The sequence below is a fragment of the Rhopilema esculentum genome, chromosome 11 (genome assembly GCF_057945365.1).
Source record: "Rhopilema esculentum isolate cy_ngs chromosome 11, ASM5794536v1, whole genome shotgun sequence".
Taxonomy (NCBI): domain Eukaryota; kingdom Metazoa; phylum Cnidaria; class Scyphozoa; order Rhizostomeae; family Rhizostomatidae; genus Rhopilema; species Rhopilema esculentum.
This window is the reverse complement of record NC_142825.1, coordinates 15933637-15949490: the sequence shown is the minus strand read 5'-3', so window position 1 is coordinate 15949490 and position 15854 is coordinate 15933637. Positions and strand designations below refer to the sequence as shown.

Below are 15854 nucleotides of genomic sequence, written 5' to 3'. Positions count from 1 at the left end.
CTGACGACTTCTAAAACAAACAATGACGAACATACTTTTTCCTTTTTTTGTTTGTTAATTTCTTTTGTTTGTGCTTGTAATAGTCTTTTTCTTTGTAAACCCAGGCTAGCCAATTGCAAATTACCTTTGTAATAGTGAAATTTGTAATTGTAGTTTTAATTGAATTGAAAATGAAAAGTTTCCATTATGCTGATGTACACAGTTCTGATGTTATAACTGGCTTGTTCTTGATGTTTCTTGAAATCGGATCAATACCCATGATCTTAGATCTCGAGAACTTTTCTCAACACTCTTGCAGTTCCTAAAAGTACAGATTTTTGTATTAGTTTTATCTGCGTCTTGACTCCAATTTCCTTGATGTAGTTGCTCAAATTTCGTGTTACTGTTCCAAGGGCTCCCAAGACAATAGGAATAACTTTTGCTTTCACTTTCCATAATCTTTCCACTTCTCTCTTTAATTCGTCATACTTTTCGATTTTCTCTATCTCTTTTTCAGCTATTCTCACATCTCCCGGGACTGCAACATCAATGATGTAACACTTCCTTTCTTTCTTATTGACAACCACTATGTCAGGTCTCCTTGCCTAGATTTCATTGTCTGTTTGAATATTGACATCCCAGAGAATCTTTACATTTGTTGTTTCTACCACTCCATCTGGTTGATGTTCGTACCATTTATTTCCACAATCTATGTCATACAGGCGACAGACATCCCAATGGAGGGCTTTCGCTACACAGTCATGTCTACGTTTATACTCTCTCTGTGCCAGTTTTGGGCATTCACTGACAATGTGGCTTATTGTTTCCTCTTTCTGATTACACATTCTACATTTCGAGTCCCTCTGCGTCTTATCGATGTTTGCTTTAATTGCATTTGTTCGCAATGACTGGGTCTGCGCCGCCATTATCAGTCCTTCAGTCTCCTTTTTCAATTCCCCGTCCCGGAGCCATCCCCATGACTCTGGGTCATTTATTTCTTTTGTCTGCCTGAAAAACTGTCCATGTAACGCCTTTTCTTCTAGCTCTGATCACCTCTCTTCTCTTCTTCGCTTCTTGAAATCTTTCTCTGACACTCTTTCTCCTGCCTCGCATCTCACTGATGACAATATCCTCTCTTTGCTATCCTGAACATAGTTTTCAAGCCCCAAAATTGCGAGCTGAACACAATCCTCAATTTCTACAAGTCCTCGTCCTCCTTCTTTACGGGGTAGGTAGAGTCTTGCTACACTATCTCTTGGATGCAGTGATCTGTACATATTCATCATTTTACGAGTACCCCGATCTATTTCTTTCAGCTCATCCTTTCTCCAGTCAACGAAAGGTGCCGTGTATCTCATCATTGAAACATCCCAAGTGTTTATGGCAGTTATCATATTGCCTCCATTAAGCTTAGATTTCAGTATCTTTTTCACTCTTCTCTTATATTCTTTCTTTAGACTTTCTTTCATCTTTTCACCTAATACTTGATCAGCTTCCATAACTCCAAGGTATTTATAACCATTTTCCTCGTGTATAGACCTAATGGTTTCCTTATTTGGTAAGTCAATGCCATTAGACTCGACTACTTTCCCTCGCTTCATAACCAACACTGCACATTTTTCTACTCCAAATTCCATACCTATATCATTACTAACAACTCTGACAGACTGTATCAATGCATCTAGTCCACTTTCATTCTTCGCATAAAGTTTGATGTCATCCATGAACATTAAATGATTTATCTGCTCTCCATTTGAACTGAACTTATAGGACGCTTTCATTTTACGCAGTACTAACGTTAGTGGTATCATAGCAATCACAAACATTAATGGTGATAAACTGTCTCCTTGGAAAATTCCTCTGGCAAATTTTACCTCACCAATCGCTTCCCCACAAGATGTCAACATGGTGCTCCATTTCTTCATACTGTTGGTCAGCAAATTTTTTACATTCTCTGCAGCTCCAAACATGTTCAAACATTCCTTCAACCATGAATGTGGGATTAGATCATAAGCTTTTCTATAATCCAGCCAGCCCATTGCAATATTCTTCTTTCTTTGCTTCACTTCCTTCCATTATTATTATTATTATTATTATTATTATTATTATTATTATTATTATTATTATTATTATTATTATTATTATTATTATTATCTCGTTTCTTCGATTTTTCAAACAGCCTGGATGTCTACTATGCTTATTTAAAGATACGAATTAGTATATTGTATTCAACCGAGCCAGAATCGTTATGCTGCGACCTCGCTTACTATGGCTTCTAATAATTTCGGTGGTTTGTTCGTACTGCGGAAAGGATTTTCAGGTGCTAGGCCGCCACACATGGCGCTGCAGAAAAAGATTGCCCGAGAGTGCTGGACCAAACAACACGATTAATATCACATCAGAGTCTGACAAAAATGCCCTCCAGACGTCGGGTATAGTTAAATGTGTCTGTGGGAAAGAATGTTCGGGTGCTAAAGGACTGAAAATGCACCGAAGACGATGCAGAGTAATTGAAGGCCTAGAGGATCAACCGTTGGATTTTGAAAATTCAAATATTGGCGCCAACCAATCACTGATCAGCCATACGGAAGTGACAACGGATACACTTTGTGATTATGAAATCAAACCTGGTGTACGTCTGCCTAAGACTGATGATCAATGGAATACTGCTAACAATTATTTTAAATCTATCTTTATTAACACTAAAATTGAGAAAGTCTCTCTTGATTCCACGATTAAATTCATGAACGATTCAATTTACAATTATTTTAAACATTCATACGGAACCGTCAACGGAACTCGTGATAATGATCTACTTAACAAATATAAGGACTGCTCCAAACAATCACTCAAGAAAGAATTAAAACGTCTGAAATTGTCAAGTGCTCCACCTACTGAAATTAAATTTGTATCCCGCCTTCTTCGATCAAAACTCAGCCAGGATCGTAACATATGCAGCTCTGCAACAACATCCCAAGATTACGATAAGCTCATCTCGAAGAACCTCTGGAGTTTCGTAAAAAATGTTATCGAAAAACAATCTGCCGTTCTGCCATCATTCTCTGTTAACCGTTGTACACAATTTTTCGTTAAAATGTTTTCAGCAGTCTTCCCAAACCGGCAATTTGTCATACCTCCATGGATTCCTTCTCTTTCTCAACCTTCAGTTCCATTTGATACACAACCCCCGTCTTATGAAAAAGTGACAAAAGTTATTCGCAAAATGAAGTCAGCAGGATCTCCATGCCCTTTGGACAAGATTTCTATTATTTGTTTCAAGAGATGCCCTTACCTCCGGTCATTTCTGACTGAAATAATACGTGTTGTGTGGACCACGGGCCACGTTCCTAGCGAATGGAAAAAAGCTTGTACAGTTTTAGTCTATAAAAAAGGCAGCATTGATGATCCGGCAAACTTTCGACCTATTACCCTCGAGTCTGTACCGCTAAAAATATTTACCTCTTGCCTGCGTGATGCTCTGTTTTCCTTTCTCAAACAAAATAATTTCATTGAACACGAGATCCAGAAAGGGTTCACTCCTAACATCTCTGGAGTGCTGGAACATACTTCACTGATGGCCCATATTATCAATAAAGCACGCATAAAGCAACGCTCTGTGGTTGTCACTCTTTTGGATTTAAAGAACGCATTTGGAGAGGTCCATCATAACTTAATCATTAAAGCTATGGACTATCATCACATCCCTGCTCACTTTCAAGATCTCGTGTCTAATCTTTATACTGATTTCCACACTTCAATTATAACAGATAATTTCAGGTCTCCGGCCATTCCAGTCAAAAGAGGAGTACTGCAAGGGGACTGCCTCAGCCCTCTCATTTTCAATTTATGTTTCAACACCTTTATTCAGCTGGTAAAACAAGACAAATATAAACAACTTGGATTTTCTCCTCATGACGGCAATGATCGCTTGTTTAACCCGGTTCACTGGTTTCAATTCGCTGATGATGCTGCAGTTGTCACAAGTGATGAACGCGAAAATCAATAATTGCTAAACTGTTTTACAAGATGGTGCCAATGGGCAAATATGATCATCCGCGTAGACAAGTGCATCACCTTTGGAATTAAAAAGTTTGCAACTAAATCTGCACAGTTTCAGCCTAAACTCTTCATTAACAACGATCCTGTCCCTTTTGTGAAACATGGCGAATCTTTCAAATACCTGGGTCGTTTCTTCAATTATGATATGAAGAACCAGGAACACAAGGATCACTTGACCTCTTCTCTCCGTGAGATGCTCAAAGTTATCGATTCCTTGAAAATTCACCCGCGGAACAAAATTCTACTGTTTAATCAATACATCCTTTCAAAGCTCTCTTGGGATCTCACAGTTGCTAATCTCTCCAAAACGTGGGTTTGCGAAAACTTAGATCAGCTTGTCACAAAATTCGTTCGACAGTGGCTCGAGCTTCCAATATCTTCGACATTGAGTGGCATAGTTCTTTCTCGTAAACACTTTGGTCTTGAGCTTCTGCTTCCTTCCGTAAAGTTTCAACAGTGCCAGACTGTTCTTCGAAACTCACTCAAATCTTCGCCCAACGAAAACATCAAATCCTTATGGATGAACACCAATTATGGACCTAATATACAGTTCGACGCATACAAGAACACTAAGGCGGTACTGAAATGTGTAAGGGATGAACACACTGAAAAGCTCAAAACTCAGTTAACATCTCAAGGCTTCATCATTTCATTCCTGCTTGAGCATTCATATACAAAGTTAACCTCACTCTGGTCTGCAGCTCAAAGTAAACTTCCAAAAAACATCTTCAACTTTACGATAAGGTATCTCAACAACACACTAGCCACAAGGAACAACCTCTGCTTATGGAAAATTAGCTCTTCTCCAGATTGCTCATTCTGCCTTCAGCCTGAATCACTTCTTCATGTCGTAGCTGGATGTAACAAATACCTTGAGCAAGGGCGTTTTACTTGGAGGCACGACTCTGCCCTGCACTTCATTGCATCATCATTTCAATGTATCCGAGATGTATTCATTTATGCTGACATTCCCGCTTATTTATCACCATGTATCATAACTGGCGATTCGTTCCGTCCCGACATGCTAATCAAAACTGCTTCTAACTGTCTGTATGTCATCGAATTAACTGTTGGGTTCGAGACTAACCTGGACAATAACGCTTCGCGTAAAGCTGAGAAGTACCGTTCCCTTCTAAAGGAACTACGCCCTAAGTTCAAAAAAGTAAACTTTGTTAATCTATCTATCAGCTGTCTCGGTATCTTTGGTAACTCCTGTGATTCTTTCATCGATATGTGTGATGAACTAAAACTTGACTACCAACACCGTAATTTTATAATTAAAAAACTGTCAGCAATAATTATACGCACATCCTATTATATATTCTGTATGCGCAATAAGACTTGGACAAACCCTGAACTGCTCTCCTTCTAAAGATTCTTTGCACTCATATGATTTATTTAAATGTTATAACTTTTGTAAAATTAGTAAACTTGTCACCAGGCTAGCCGATAGTAACTACCTGTAAAGTGAGGTTACTGTTGTAAGTAGAAGAATATAAAATAAAACTGTTTTCATTATTATTATTATTATTAAACTCTGTTTTCAACTTTCTGAAACAAAATGATTTCATTGAAAGCCAAATTCAAAAAGGCTTCACTCCCAAGATATCAGGTACTTTAGAACACACGGCACTTATGGGTCATATGATAAATAAAGCTCGCACAAAACAGCGCTGCTTGATCTCAAAAATGCTTTCGGCGAGGTCCATCAATCATACCATTCTTTTCGTCGAAAAGAAGAGGGAATAACAATAGCGACGAAGTATCAAAGGAAAAGCTAACCTGTTTGTGGTTACAGCGAAGGAAGAAGGCGATAGCTGTAATAAGGAACAACGGCTATTGGCCTAACATCGAGAATGCTATAATTTCAGTGCAACGGAATGAGGATTATTACGCTCAGTCGAGCAAATGTGTTGATTCTAATGGCTTTGAAGGTGTTGTACCTCCATTCTTTGATCGTGAGGAGGCATTGGCATCTGTGAATTATGGTCATTTTTTCAGCTATGATGAGATTGAATCTACTGTGAAAGGCTGCCCCAGTGGGAAGAGTTGTGGTGCCGATGGGGTTACTTACGAGGACATGAAGGAAATGTTTAGCAAAAATGGGTAAGTTTTTGTGAATATCTTGAGCGTTGTGCTTGTAAATTTGCGAATACCAACATCATGGAAAAAGTCAATTGTTCAGCGAATCCCCAAGAAGAATTTTAGTATCAATGATTTGTCAACGCTTAGGGATGTATCTTTTTTACCCACTTATTACAAGGTGTTTTCGAAAGCAATCTGTAAACGAATCACCCCACACATATCCAATGAGATTGCTTTTTGGCAGCGTGCCTTCCTGCCCGATCGTGACAGACAGGAATTGATTTTTAGTTTGAAAGCCGCAATGGATGATTTCAGACACTTAAGTACAAAGTTTTGTGCAGTTTTTGTGGATTTTGCGGATGCGTTTGGGAGCATTGAGCATAGTTTCCTTTTTGAAACTCTCCGGGAATTTGACATTCCTTTGATTTATTGTTGCTTGGTCGAAGATCTATACCGTTACTCTTCGTTTTCTGTGATTTGTGGGTTTGAATTGAGTAAAGAGTTCAATATAATCAGAGGAACAAAGACAGGTGACCCTTTGAGTGCACTTTTATTCATATTGGTGATTGACAGAGTATGCAAGCCTATGGTAAGAGAGGCTGTTATCAGGCACGGCATCGAAGATGAAAGAAGGATTAATCCATGTCCATTGCAAGCTTTTGCGGATGATGTTGTTGTTGTCAGTTATGACGTAACGATTATAAATGAGATGTTTGAGATCGGACAAGTTGCCATGAAGATAGCAGGTTTGGAAGTGAAACCCAGTAAATGTGCAGTTATGTATGCAAGGAGGTCTGGGAATAACTGGTACAAAGGCAAGGCAGATAAAAAGCCAACTGTGTCAATTCAAGGAAATGCCATCGAAGTTTATCCCCGTGACAAGTCCTATAAGTATCTTGGAAAGTCTCTCTCACTTTCCGGCGAAGATGCTTTGCAAGTGTATGAAGTTATAGAAAGTTATAAAGATTTATTGGAAAAAATAACAAGCTGCAAATTGCCCCTTGCTCTAAAGGCTAGTGCTTTAAATAACTTGGCTCTCGCGAAGATTCTCCACCATTTTCACAATACAAGGTTTACAGAGGAGCAGTTGGAACTCATGGAAAAGTCATTGGTGAAGGCAGTTGGAAATATGTACGATTTGTATGAAACAACAACACAGCTCATCATCTTCTTACCACGCGAGCACGGAGGGATTGGAGTTAAGCGTTTGTCAGATGTGTATAGGTCAACAAGGGTTGCATCTCTCATAAGATGTTGAATCATCCCCAATTACAGTTCAAGAACATTGCACGTCAATCCCTTAATTTGGATATGGAAAAACGGAAAGTTGCTTCAACAGATAATGATATGAACTTCCTTGGGTTTGAGATTAGTGAAGACGGCTACCTGAATAGTCGTACCAAATTTGGGTGTCAATCAGATTGGCCAGATCTTCTGAGATATGCTAGAAAGCTAGATGTTTCCATTGAGTTCAGGCAAGGAAAGGCTGGAGTAATTATTAATGGTGAATTTTTTGATGAAGGTGCTCCACTTCAGAAGTTGCTATTCAAACAGACAGTTAATCGAGATTTGCAAAAAGCAAAGCAATTGTCAGTTCAAGGCCCCTTTCTCTGCATGACTGATGTTCAGTTGAAATCCTCCCATTCAATTTTTTACAACTGGAAAGTAAGTGATTTACTGGTGAAGTTTGCAATAAAAGCACGGTTGAGTCTACTTCCAACAAACTTCACAAAGCATGTATGGAATCGTGATAATGACCCTTCTTGCCCCTTTTGCCATCAGCACACGGAAAGTGTCGCACATCTGATGAATGGATGTAGAGAGTTTCACAACTTTTATAGTCGACGTCACAATCGAATTGCTGACAAAATATTTGAGGTGATCTCAGGAAGTATAAGTGGTTTCCAGTTTCATGCAAACAAACTTGCAGAATCAATAATAACGGAATATGGTGATGAATTACAGCGTATTACGCATCGTAAACCTGACATCATTATCATTGACAATCAGTCACGTAAATGCATTATCTTAGAGGTGACTGTCTGCTACGATCTGTATTTTGAGCAAGCACTGAACACCAAAGAGAAACGGTATCAGCCGCTGTGCAGTCTGCTGCAGTCGTTAGGTTCGGAGGTGGATCTGAAAGTGCTTTGCTTTGGCTCACTTGGTTGCATAGAAAAGGATGTTTGGACTGTTATGAGATCATTGTCAGTAGATAAGTTTATTGTAAAGAGCACATTACAGTGGTGCTCGATATCAAATTTGATAATGGCCAACTATATATGGAGGAACAGGGTTAAGAAGTTGTTCATGTGAATCTATTTTCTCTCGGCCCTTGCATATGAACAGATACAATAAGTTCTATATTCTTTTTTCACATTGGATGACTTCTGAATCTTGTGTCTCACAGTTTATATGAAGTGATTATGTATGTAGTGGATAACACAAGCCTAGTAAACATACCTTTCATGTTAACTGAGCTTTTAGCTCGGACACTAGGGCAAATACGAATATATTATTATTATTATTATTATTATTAAACTCTGTTTTCAACTTTCTGAAACAAAATGGTTTCATTGAAAGCCAAATTCAAAAAGGCTTCACTCCCAAGATATCAGGTACTTTAGAACACACGGCACTGATGGGTCATATGATAAATAAAGCTCGCACAAAACAGCGCTCTTGTGGTTGTTACCCTGCTTGATCTCAAAAATGCTTTCGGCGAGGTCCACCATAATTTGATTCCCACTATTCTTTCGTACCATCATATACCATCTCATATTCAGGCTCTGGTCTCCAGCTTATATTCGGGCTTCAAGACCTCTATCCTCACAGATACATTCCAAACCCCTGCCAGTCCCGTTTGTCGTGGTGTTCTTCAAGGTGACTGCCTCAGCCCTCTTATCTTTAATCTAAGCTTCAATACGTATATTCAATACATAAAAGCAGAAAAATATAAACAGCTTGGCTCCTCTCCCCACGACGAAAACGATCGCATGTTCCAGCACGCATGTGCATTGGTTCCAATTTGCTGATGATGCTGCGGTTGTTACTAGTGGTGAAAAGGAGAACCAGCTCCTGTTAAACTGCTTTACAAGATGGTGTCAGTGGGCAAACTTTGTAATAAGGGTTGATAAATGTGTCACCTTTGGCATTAAGAAATACTCAACAAGATCTCTTCAGTTCCAGCCAAAGCTTTTCGTTAACAACCAAAGCGTGCCTGTTGTTAAAATGGAGAATCTTTCAAATACCTTGGCCGCTTCTTTGACTTCGAAATGACCAAAGGCAGTCATAAAGAAAAATTGCTATCAATGTTTCCCAGCCTTCTGAAAGAAATTGAAGACTTGCCTCTGCATTCCAAAAATAAACTTCTATTGTACCACAGATATGTATTGTCCAAAGTTTCTTGGCACTTCACTGTTGCAGACCTATCGAAGACCTGGGTCATTGAGAACCTCGATAATCTTGTCTCTAAATACATTCGCCAGTGGCTTGATCTTCCCATAAGTGCTACTTTAACTAGTATAGTTCTTTCTAAAAATCAATTTGGTCTCGATCTTCAGCTACCTTCTGTCAAATTCACTCAATGCCAAACTGTTTCACGCAATGCCCTCCAAACTTCTCCGAACACAAACATTCAAGCTTTATGGAAAAACACCAGTAGTGGGATGAATCTGCAATACGACATTTACCGTAACACCAAAGATGTACTGAAAGCAGTAAAATCAGACAGTAGAGAGCGCTTGGCACATCAATTACTATCCCAGGGTGCTATTATTTCATTTCTGTTGGACCACTCTCTTAAAAAGCTCAATGGTCTTTGGTCTGTTGTGCAGAGCAACCTACCCACGAACATCTTCAACTTCACCATCAAGTACCTGAACAATACTCTCCCTACGCGCAAAAATCTAAGCCTTTCGAACCTAAGCCAATCATCTGATTGCGAATTCTGCCTTCTTCCCGAAACTTTACCCCATGTCGTTGCAGGCTGCAAAGTTTATCTCGAACAAAGTCGTTATACCTGGCGTCAGAATTCTGCTCTAAATTTTCTTGCAACCTCCTTGAAAGCAATAGAGGGATCTTTTTTTTGCCGATATACCTGGCTTCTCCTCACCACCCATCATAACTGGAGACAATCTGCGCCCAGATCTACTTCTGCGTACAAAGGAAAACATTCTTTATGTTTTGGAACTAACGATAGGATTTGAAACTAACCTTAACTGCAATGCAGAAAGGAAACGTTTAAAATATGCTCGCCTTGTCTCAGATCTAAGACCAAGGTTCAAATCTGTCATATTTGTAAATCTCTCCATCAGCTCTCTTGGCATCTTCGGCGACTCATGCAGCTCATTCCTTGAAATGTGTGACTCTCTTTCCATCGATGATCAACACAAACGATATCTCATTTCTAAGCTTTCTACGATATCCATTCGTACCACCTATTACATTTTTTGCTGTAGGAACAAAACATGGACTAACCCAGAGCTACTCCCCTTTTAACGTTTTTTTTCTTTTCTCTTTACTACGATTGTAATAGTCTTATTTTGTAAAAACTGGCTAGCCAGTTACAAATTAGTTAGTAATAGTGAGATTTTTAATTGTAGTTTTAACTGGAATTCAAAATGAAAAGTTTCCTTTATTATTATTATTATTTATTATTATTATCAACAAGTATCATTTCCATGTGTTTTGGATCACTTGGGATCAGAGTGTTATTTTTCCCGTGACCGTGTGACCATTGGTCACAGGCAATCAAAGTTGAAACATTTTTCTCACAGAAACTTTTCAACCATGGAAAAAATATTTGAACGGTTTTATAAACTTTGCAAGAACTTAGGCAGTTGTGAAGCAATTAAAATAAATGCTCTCAAAAAATTACATTTATTACATTGAGAAAGATCCAGACTATTTTTATAATAGAAATAATGTGCTGGAGGAGCTCAAGGGGATCAGCTTCCTGGGCAAAAAGTGGCAAATTAGGTCAATTTTGCTTGTCATTACGATCCCTACTGTTGCGAGTGTTTGAGATATTTTTCAAATGCAGGTTACAGGGCCGCCGGAGCCTGGGGGGCCACGGGGCACAGGCCCCCCTGTTTGCAAAAAGTACAAAAAGTGCCCCTTTTCGATAAATAAATTGCGTGTTTTTTTCAATGCCAGATATTCTGCTTTAAGAAACTAAGTAAAATAACTCTGGGCGTTGTTGGCGGACCATTCGCTGAATTTTCCTTGAATTTTTTCTTGGTCTTGATGCAAAAAACTCAAGCTCCTGTGATAAATGATATCAACTGTGAAGGAGACTGCCGTTTTCAAGCCTCCGGCGGGCACAGTCAGTTGGTGCAATGTATATCGTGTGTGTTCCTGAAGGAAGAAACTGGACCCCTATCTCTGTTTCTGGGTAAAGTAAAATGTACCCTATTCTGCCACTTTGCCAAAAATTTTGAAACTCTTTTCACTGAGATTTTTCAAGCTTGAGCAGGAATTTTTTATACCAATTCATGTTAGAACCATTCCTTTTCTTAAACTTATGTCTAGGCAAGTTAAAAAGCAGAGTTCACTAAATTTGATTTTAACAAAAATCCCTTATGATTCTTAATATATATTAACAAAATCAGACAGCTGTAAAGCTATAACTGCAACATATTGCTTACTTCACAAAATTGTGTTAGATGTTTTTATGAAGACATGAGAAAGTTGTGTCCCTGCAACGAGTAAATGCTAGCAGTAAAGGGTTTTTAAACAAAGACTTCTTTTATTATCTAGGATTAAAAATTTCTTATCTAAGATTAGAACAACATACAAGACTAGATGCTGAATTTGTTATACTTCAATATAATTCCTGCCCTTTTGTGTTTTCTCTGACTGATTAAAAAAGCAATCCTATTTTCAAGATTCGATGTCCCAGAATTCTAGTTTACAGACCACACTTTCTCAGAGTTTTTTGGAACTCACATGTAATACGTTTGACCAACTGACTGAGCCCACCGGGATCAAGTCTAAGGAGATTTGAAAACTTGTTTCGTTCATAAGACTGATGAGATGAACCTAATCAATGTTGCAAATTGAATTTTCTGTGGCAGTAAAAAATGTATCCGCACCTTCAGCCGATTGCGTAAAGATCACTTAAACATAAAAATTTGTAGCTTTTAAAAAATATTCCGTGGAGGCGAATAAATTTATGTGTTTAAGTGGCGATGGGAAGGCGTGAATACCAAGAGGGGCTAGATTGTATATAAAAGTAAATAAATTAAAATCATTATTGGAATGGGCTTTCGATAATCAAAGAGACTGAAACTTTGCTTTGAAAGGAAGAGGGACTGGAATTGGCTTTGAAGTATTTCAAAAATTTCATTCAGTTCATAATTTTGATTGGATTGGTTGGTATTTGTTAAGTATAATTCGCCTGCCACAAGTATTAAAGAACGATGTGTGCCTGCTTCTTACCCGGGGCCAAATTCACCTACAATGAATATTATAAGGAAAACAAGTACAGCTTATTGTAATAAAGGTATAAATCATAGAAAGAAGAAGATTTAAACTCTAAAAAAAACTTGAAGGCCATGAGATGGGAAGCTATACAAATAATTATGATCAAGAGTCCGTGGTCCCTAAATGGAGTAAATAGCCATGTCTGCTTTCAGCGAAGATAGTTCTCACTATGTCCTGCATGTGTCATTATTTTTATTAAATTCTAAATTACCATGAAATCTGTACCATTTTTGATACTTACCAATGTTTCGGAAAAATATATTCGTGCTCTTTTTTTCGTTTTGCCCCCCCCCCCCCCCTGTTCAAACCTGCGTCCGGTGGCCCTGGGTTATGCAGAAAGTGCTATACAGAAAGAACCAACCACCCGCATCATATGTATTTTTGCAAGATTTTGCTGCTCGCAGCTCACTCACAAGAGTAAAAATAAATCTCTTTTGTAAATAATTGAAGTTTTTGGAATCAATCTTTCATAAAATCGCTTCATTCATCAAGACGTAGGAATTGCCATTTTATAGTTCACTCATTATTGCACGAATGACTTGCCTACCTTTTGAGAGAGTTTTGATAATAATGTTCATTATATGTAGGGCCACTGAGAGGGGTGAGAAGGGGGCAAATTGCTCCAAGGCCGTCATAAAGTATTGAATTCCATTGTTGGAATGTAATTAATCAAACGTAGCAAAAGTAAAATGTTTAAAACGATTCTCTGCTACTGTGATTATTAATATGGCAAAAAACTTCTGCAAAAATCTAAAATTTTTATATTTATTTATGATTACTTCTTGTCTTCAAGAACATAATTATCTTGCATTGTTGAGGTTTTCAAACCACAACTTCCAGACCTTCTTCACAGGAAATTTTCTTCAAAAGATTTCCGGTCACAAGAAGTCTTTAAAAAAATAACACTCTGCTTGGGACCGTACATAAGAATGTGAGTGGAAACTTGAAAAGGCTTGATTAGGGGAAGGGGCAAAAGAAATAATGAAGTGATGCAGTGTATCAAACATGATTTGTGGTAGCATCGTATGGCAAAAAAGGTGAAAAAAAGTTCATGGAGAGTAGGACTGCCAATTTTTGGTGATGTGCAAGGAACATATTTGGCTATAAGACATTTTTTACTGTTTGTTCTAACTTGTCAAATCATGTCCGATGTTATTGTTATGTTGATTTTTTCACAGTGGTTATGATAATATGTTCACTGGATGTTCTTGTGACTTCCAAAGATCAAGTCATTACCCAAAGACTTAGATTTTTAGAACTTTTCTCGGAATTCTTGCGGTGCCGAGCAAAGGAGATTTTTGAATCGCTTAATTCTTTGTTGACACTGAAATTTCGTTCAGGTAGCCATTTAGACATTTGGACACCGTCAGAAGAGCACCAACTACGATCAAAACAATTTTTGATTTGACTTTCCAGAGCTTTTGCAATTCTCTCCTTAAATCACTGTACTTTTCAATCCTCTCAACTTCTTTATGTGGAACTCTTGCAACACCTGGAATTGCGACATCAATAACGTAGCAGCTCTCATTACTCTTGTCGTTGATTACAATGTCTGGTTTTCTTGCTTGAATTCCGTTATCGGTCTATATGTTGAAGTCCCGCAATATCTTTACATTTTCTTTCTCCACAGCTCCTTCAGGCTGGTGCTCATACCATTCTTGAGTCGTCTGTAGGTCATGCATTCATCATAAGTCCCAGTACAGTGCAAGCGCCACACAGTCATGGTCGTCTTTTTCACTATCTCTGAGCAAACTTTGAGCACCCACTGACAACATGATAAACCGTCTCATCTACCTGTTTACAAACTCTAAACGATGGATAGGAAGTGTTTTTGTCAATCTTCGCTTTCACTACATTTGTCCTTAATGTTTGAATTTGTGTAGCCATGATAAGGCCTTCCATCTTCCGTCTTCATTAATTTTATTATTATTATTATTATTGTTATTTTTCATCATCATTACTCTCTGTCCATTGATCATCAACAAAAGCGCTATCTCCAAACTTACAAGCATCTCCATTCACACCACATACTATATATTTTGCTGTAGAAACAAAACTTGGACTAAACCAGAGCTACTCCCCTTTTAAATTTTTTTCTTCTTTTCTCATTACTACGATTGTAATAGCTTTATTTTGTAAAAACAGGCTAGCCAGTTACAAATTACCTTGTAATAGTGAGATTTGTAATTATAGTTTTAACTGGAATTGAAAATGAAAAGTTTTCTTTATTGTTATTATTATTATGATAATAACTATAATAATGATAATATAATTGCTAAATATAATCCACAAAGGTTATGAATAAGGGCCCTGTTATAACATATACAATCTTAGAAAATCCTAAAATTCCAACGGAGTTACTTACAATTAACATCTTGAAATTAAAGCTTAAAAAATTGTTCTCTACTTTGCGATCCCTCTTACGATAAAAAGTTTTCTCTCAGCTTGCATTTAAAAACCACAATCGATTTCAGCGAACGTATGTCTATTGGAAGTTCGTTAAAAAGTAAAGGAATCTTCATTGCTGTTTTTTTTATTGTCTTCCAATTCAGAAAAGCTTCAAGCATTTTTAAGACACTAGACCAGTCTTACATGAACTGGTACTTAAATCTAAAGAACTATTTTGCCATAAACGCTTTTCAAATGGTCCTCCATTCGGCCTCGGATTATCATGACACATCTATGTTAATTTGAATGTCACAACATCTCTGGGAAAATTTTAGACAATCAAAAAGATTATAAAATTTTACACCCAAAACAGAAAAGTTAATTTTATGCGCAAATTGTGCACTGAGAAAAGCTCTGTAAATGAAACTGTTGAGATTTGGGGCTGGCTTAGGGGCATAAGAGTTCTAAATGAATTCTCTATGAGTTCTCTAACCAAAAATCTTGAATGTTTGGCTACAATATAAAAAATTGCAACATAATGACGACCCTGTTTCAATTGTTATGCTATAGTTGTAGTCCATAGATTAACAAGGAACTGTTTGCATTTTATAGCGTTGACCGAAACCCCTGGAGCTTCACTTGTTTAAACATAATTCTTTTAAACTATGCAAAATCCAGGTTTCTGTTGACGGGGGCTTGTCCTTGCCTCACAAAATTCCTAATCAAACAACTGATCGGGCAAATAATTGTTTTCTTCCTCCGTGCATTTGCACATAATGAAGGGAACAGGTGCGTTATTGTTGAGGATAGGAGCGTTGCTGTTCCTAGACAACCCTTTATTGAATACATCTGGTCAG

At 37.8% G+C, this 15854-nt stretch overlaps 2 protein-coding genes and 1 pseudogene across 2 annotated transcripts; 2 read left to right on the top strand and 1 right to left on the bottom strand.

Annotated features, from left to right (window-relative positions):
- Positions 1-263: 263 nt before the first annotated feature.
- Positions 264-905, bottom strand: LOC135693594 (uncharacterized; annotated as a pseudogene).
- Positions 906-2227: 1322 nt separating this feature from the next.
- On the top strand, positions 2228-3985 carry LOC148959086 (uncharacterized). Its single transcript, XM_089111441.1, has one exon. It carries the CDS (start codon positions 2228-2230, stop codon positions 3983-3985), a length of 1758 nt encoding a protein of 585 aa, XP_088967567.1.
- A 39-nt stretch (positions 3986-4024) lies between these two features.
- LOC148959085 (uncharacterized) lies at positions 4025-6148 on the top strand. The gene is made up of 2 exons (XM_089111440.1): positions 4025-5200; positions 5837-6148. Exons 1-2 carry the CDS (start codon positions 4025-4027, stop codon positions 6146-6148), a joined length of 1488 nt encoding a protein of 495 aa, XP_088967566.1.
- The last annotated feature ends 9706 nt before the right edge of the window (positions 6149-15854 follow it).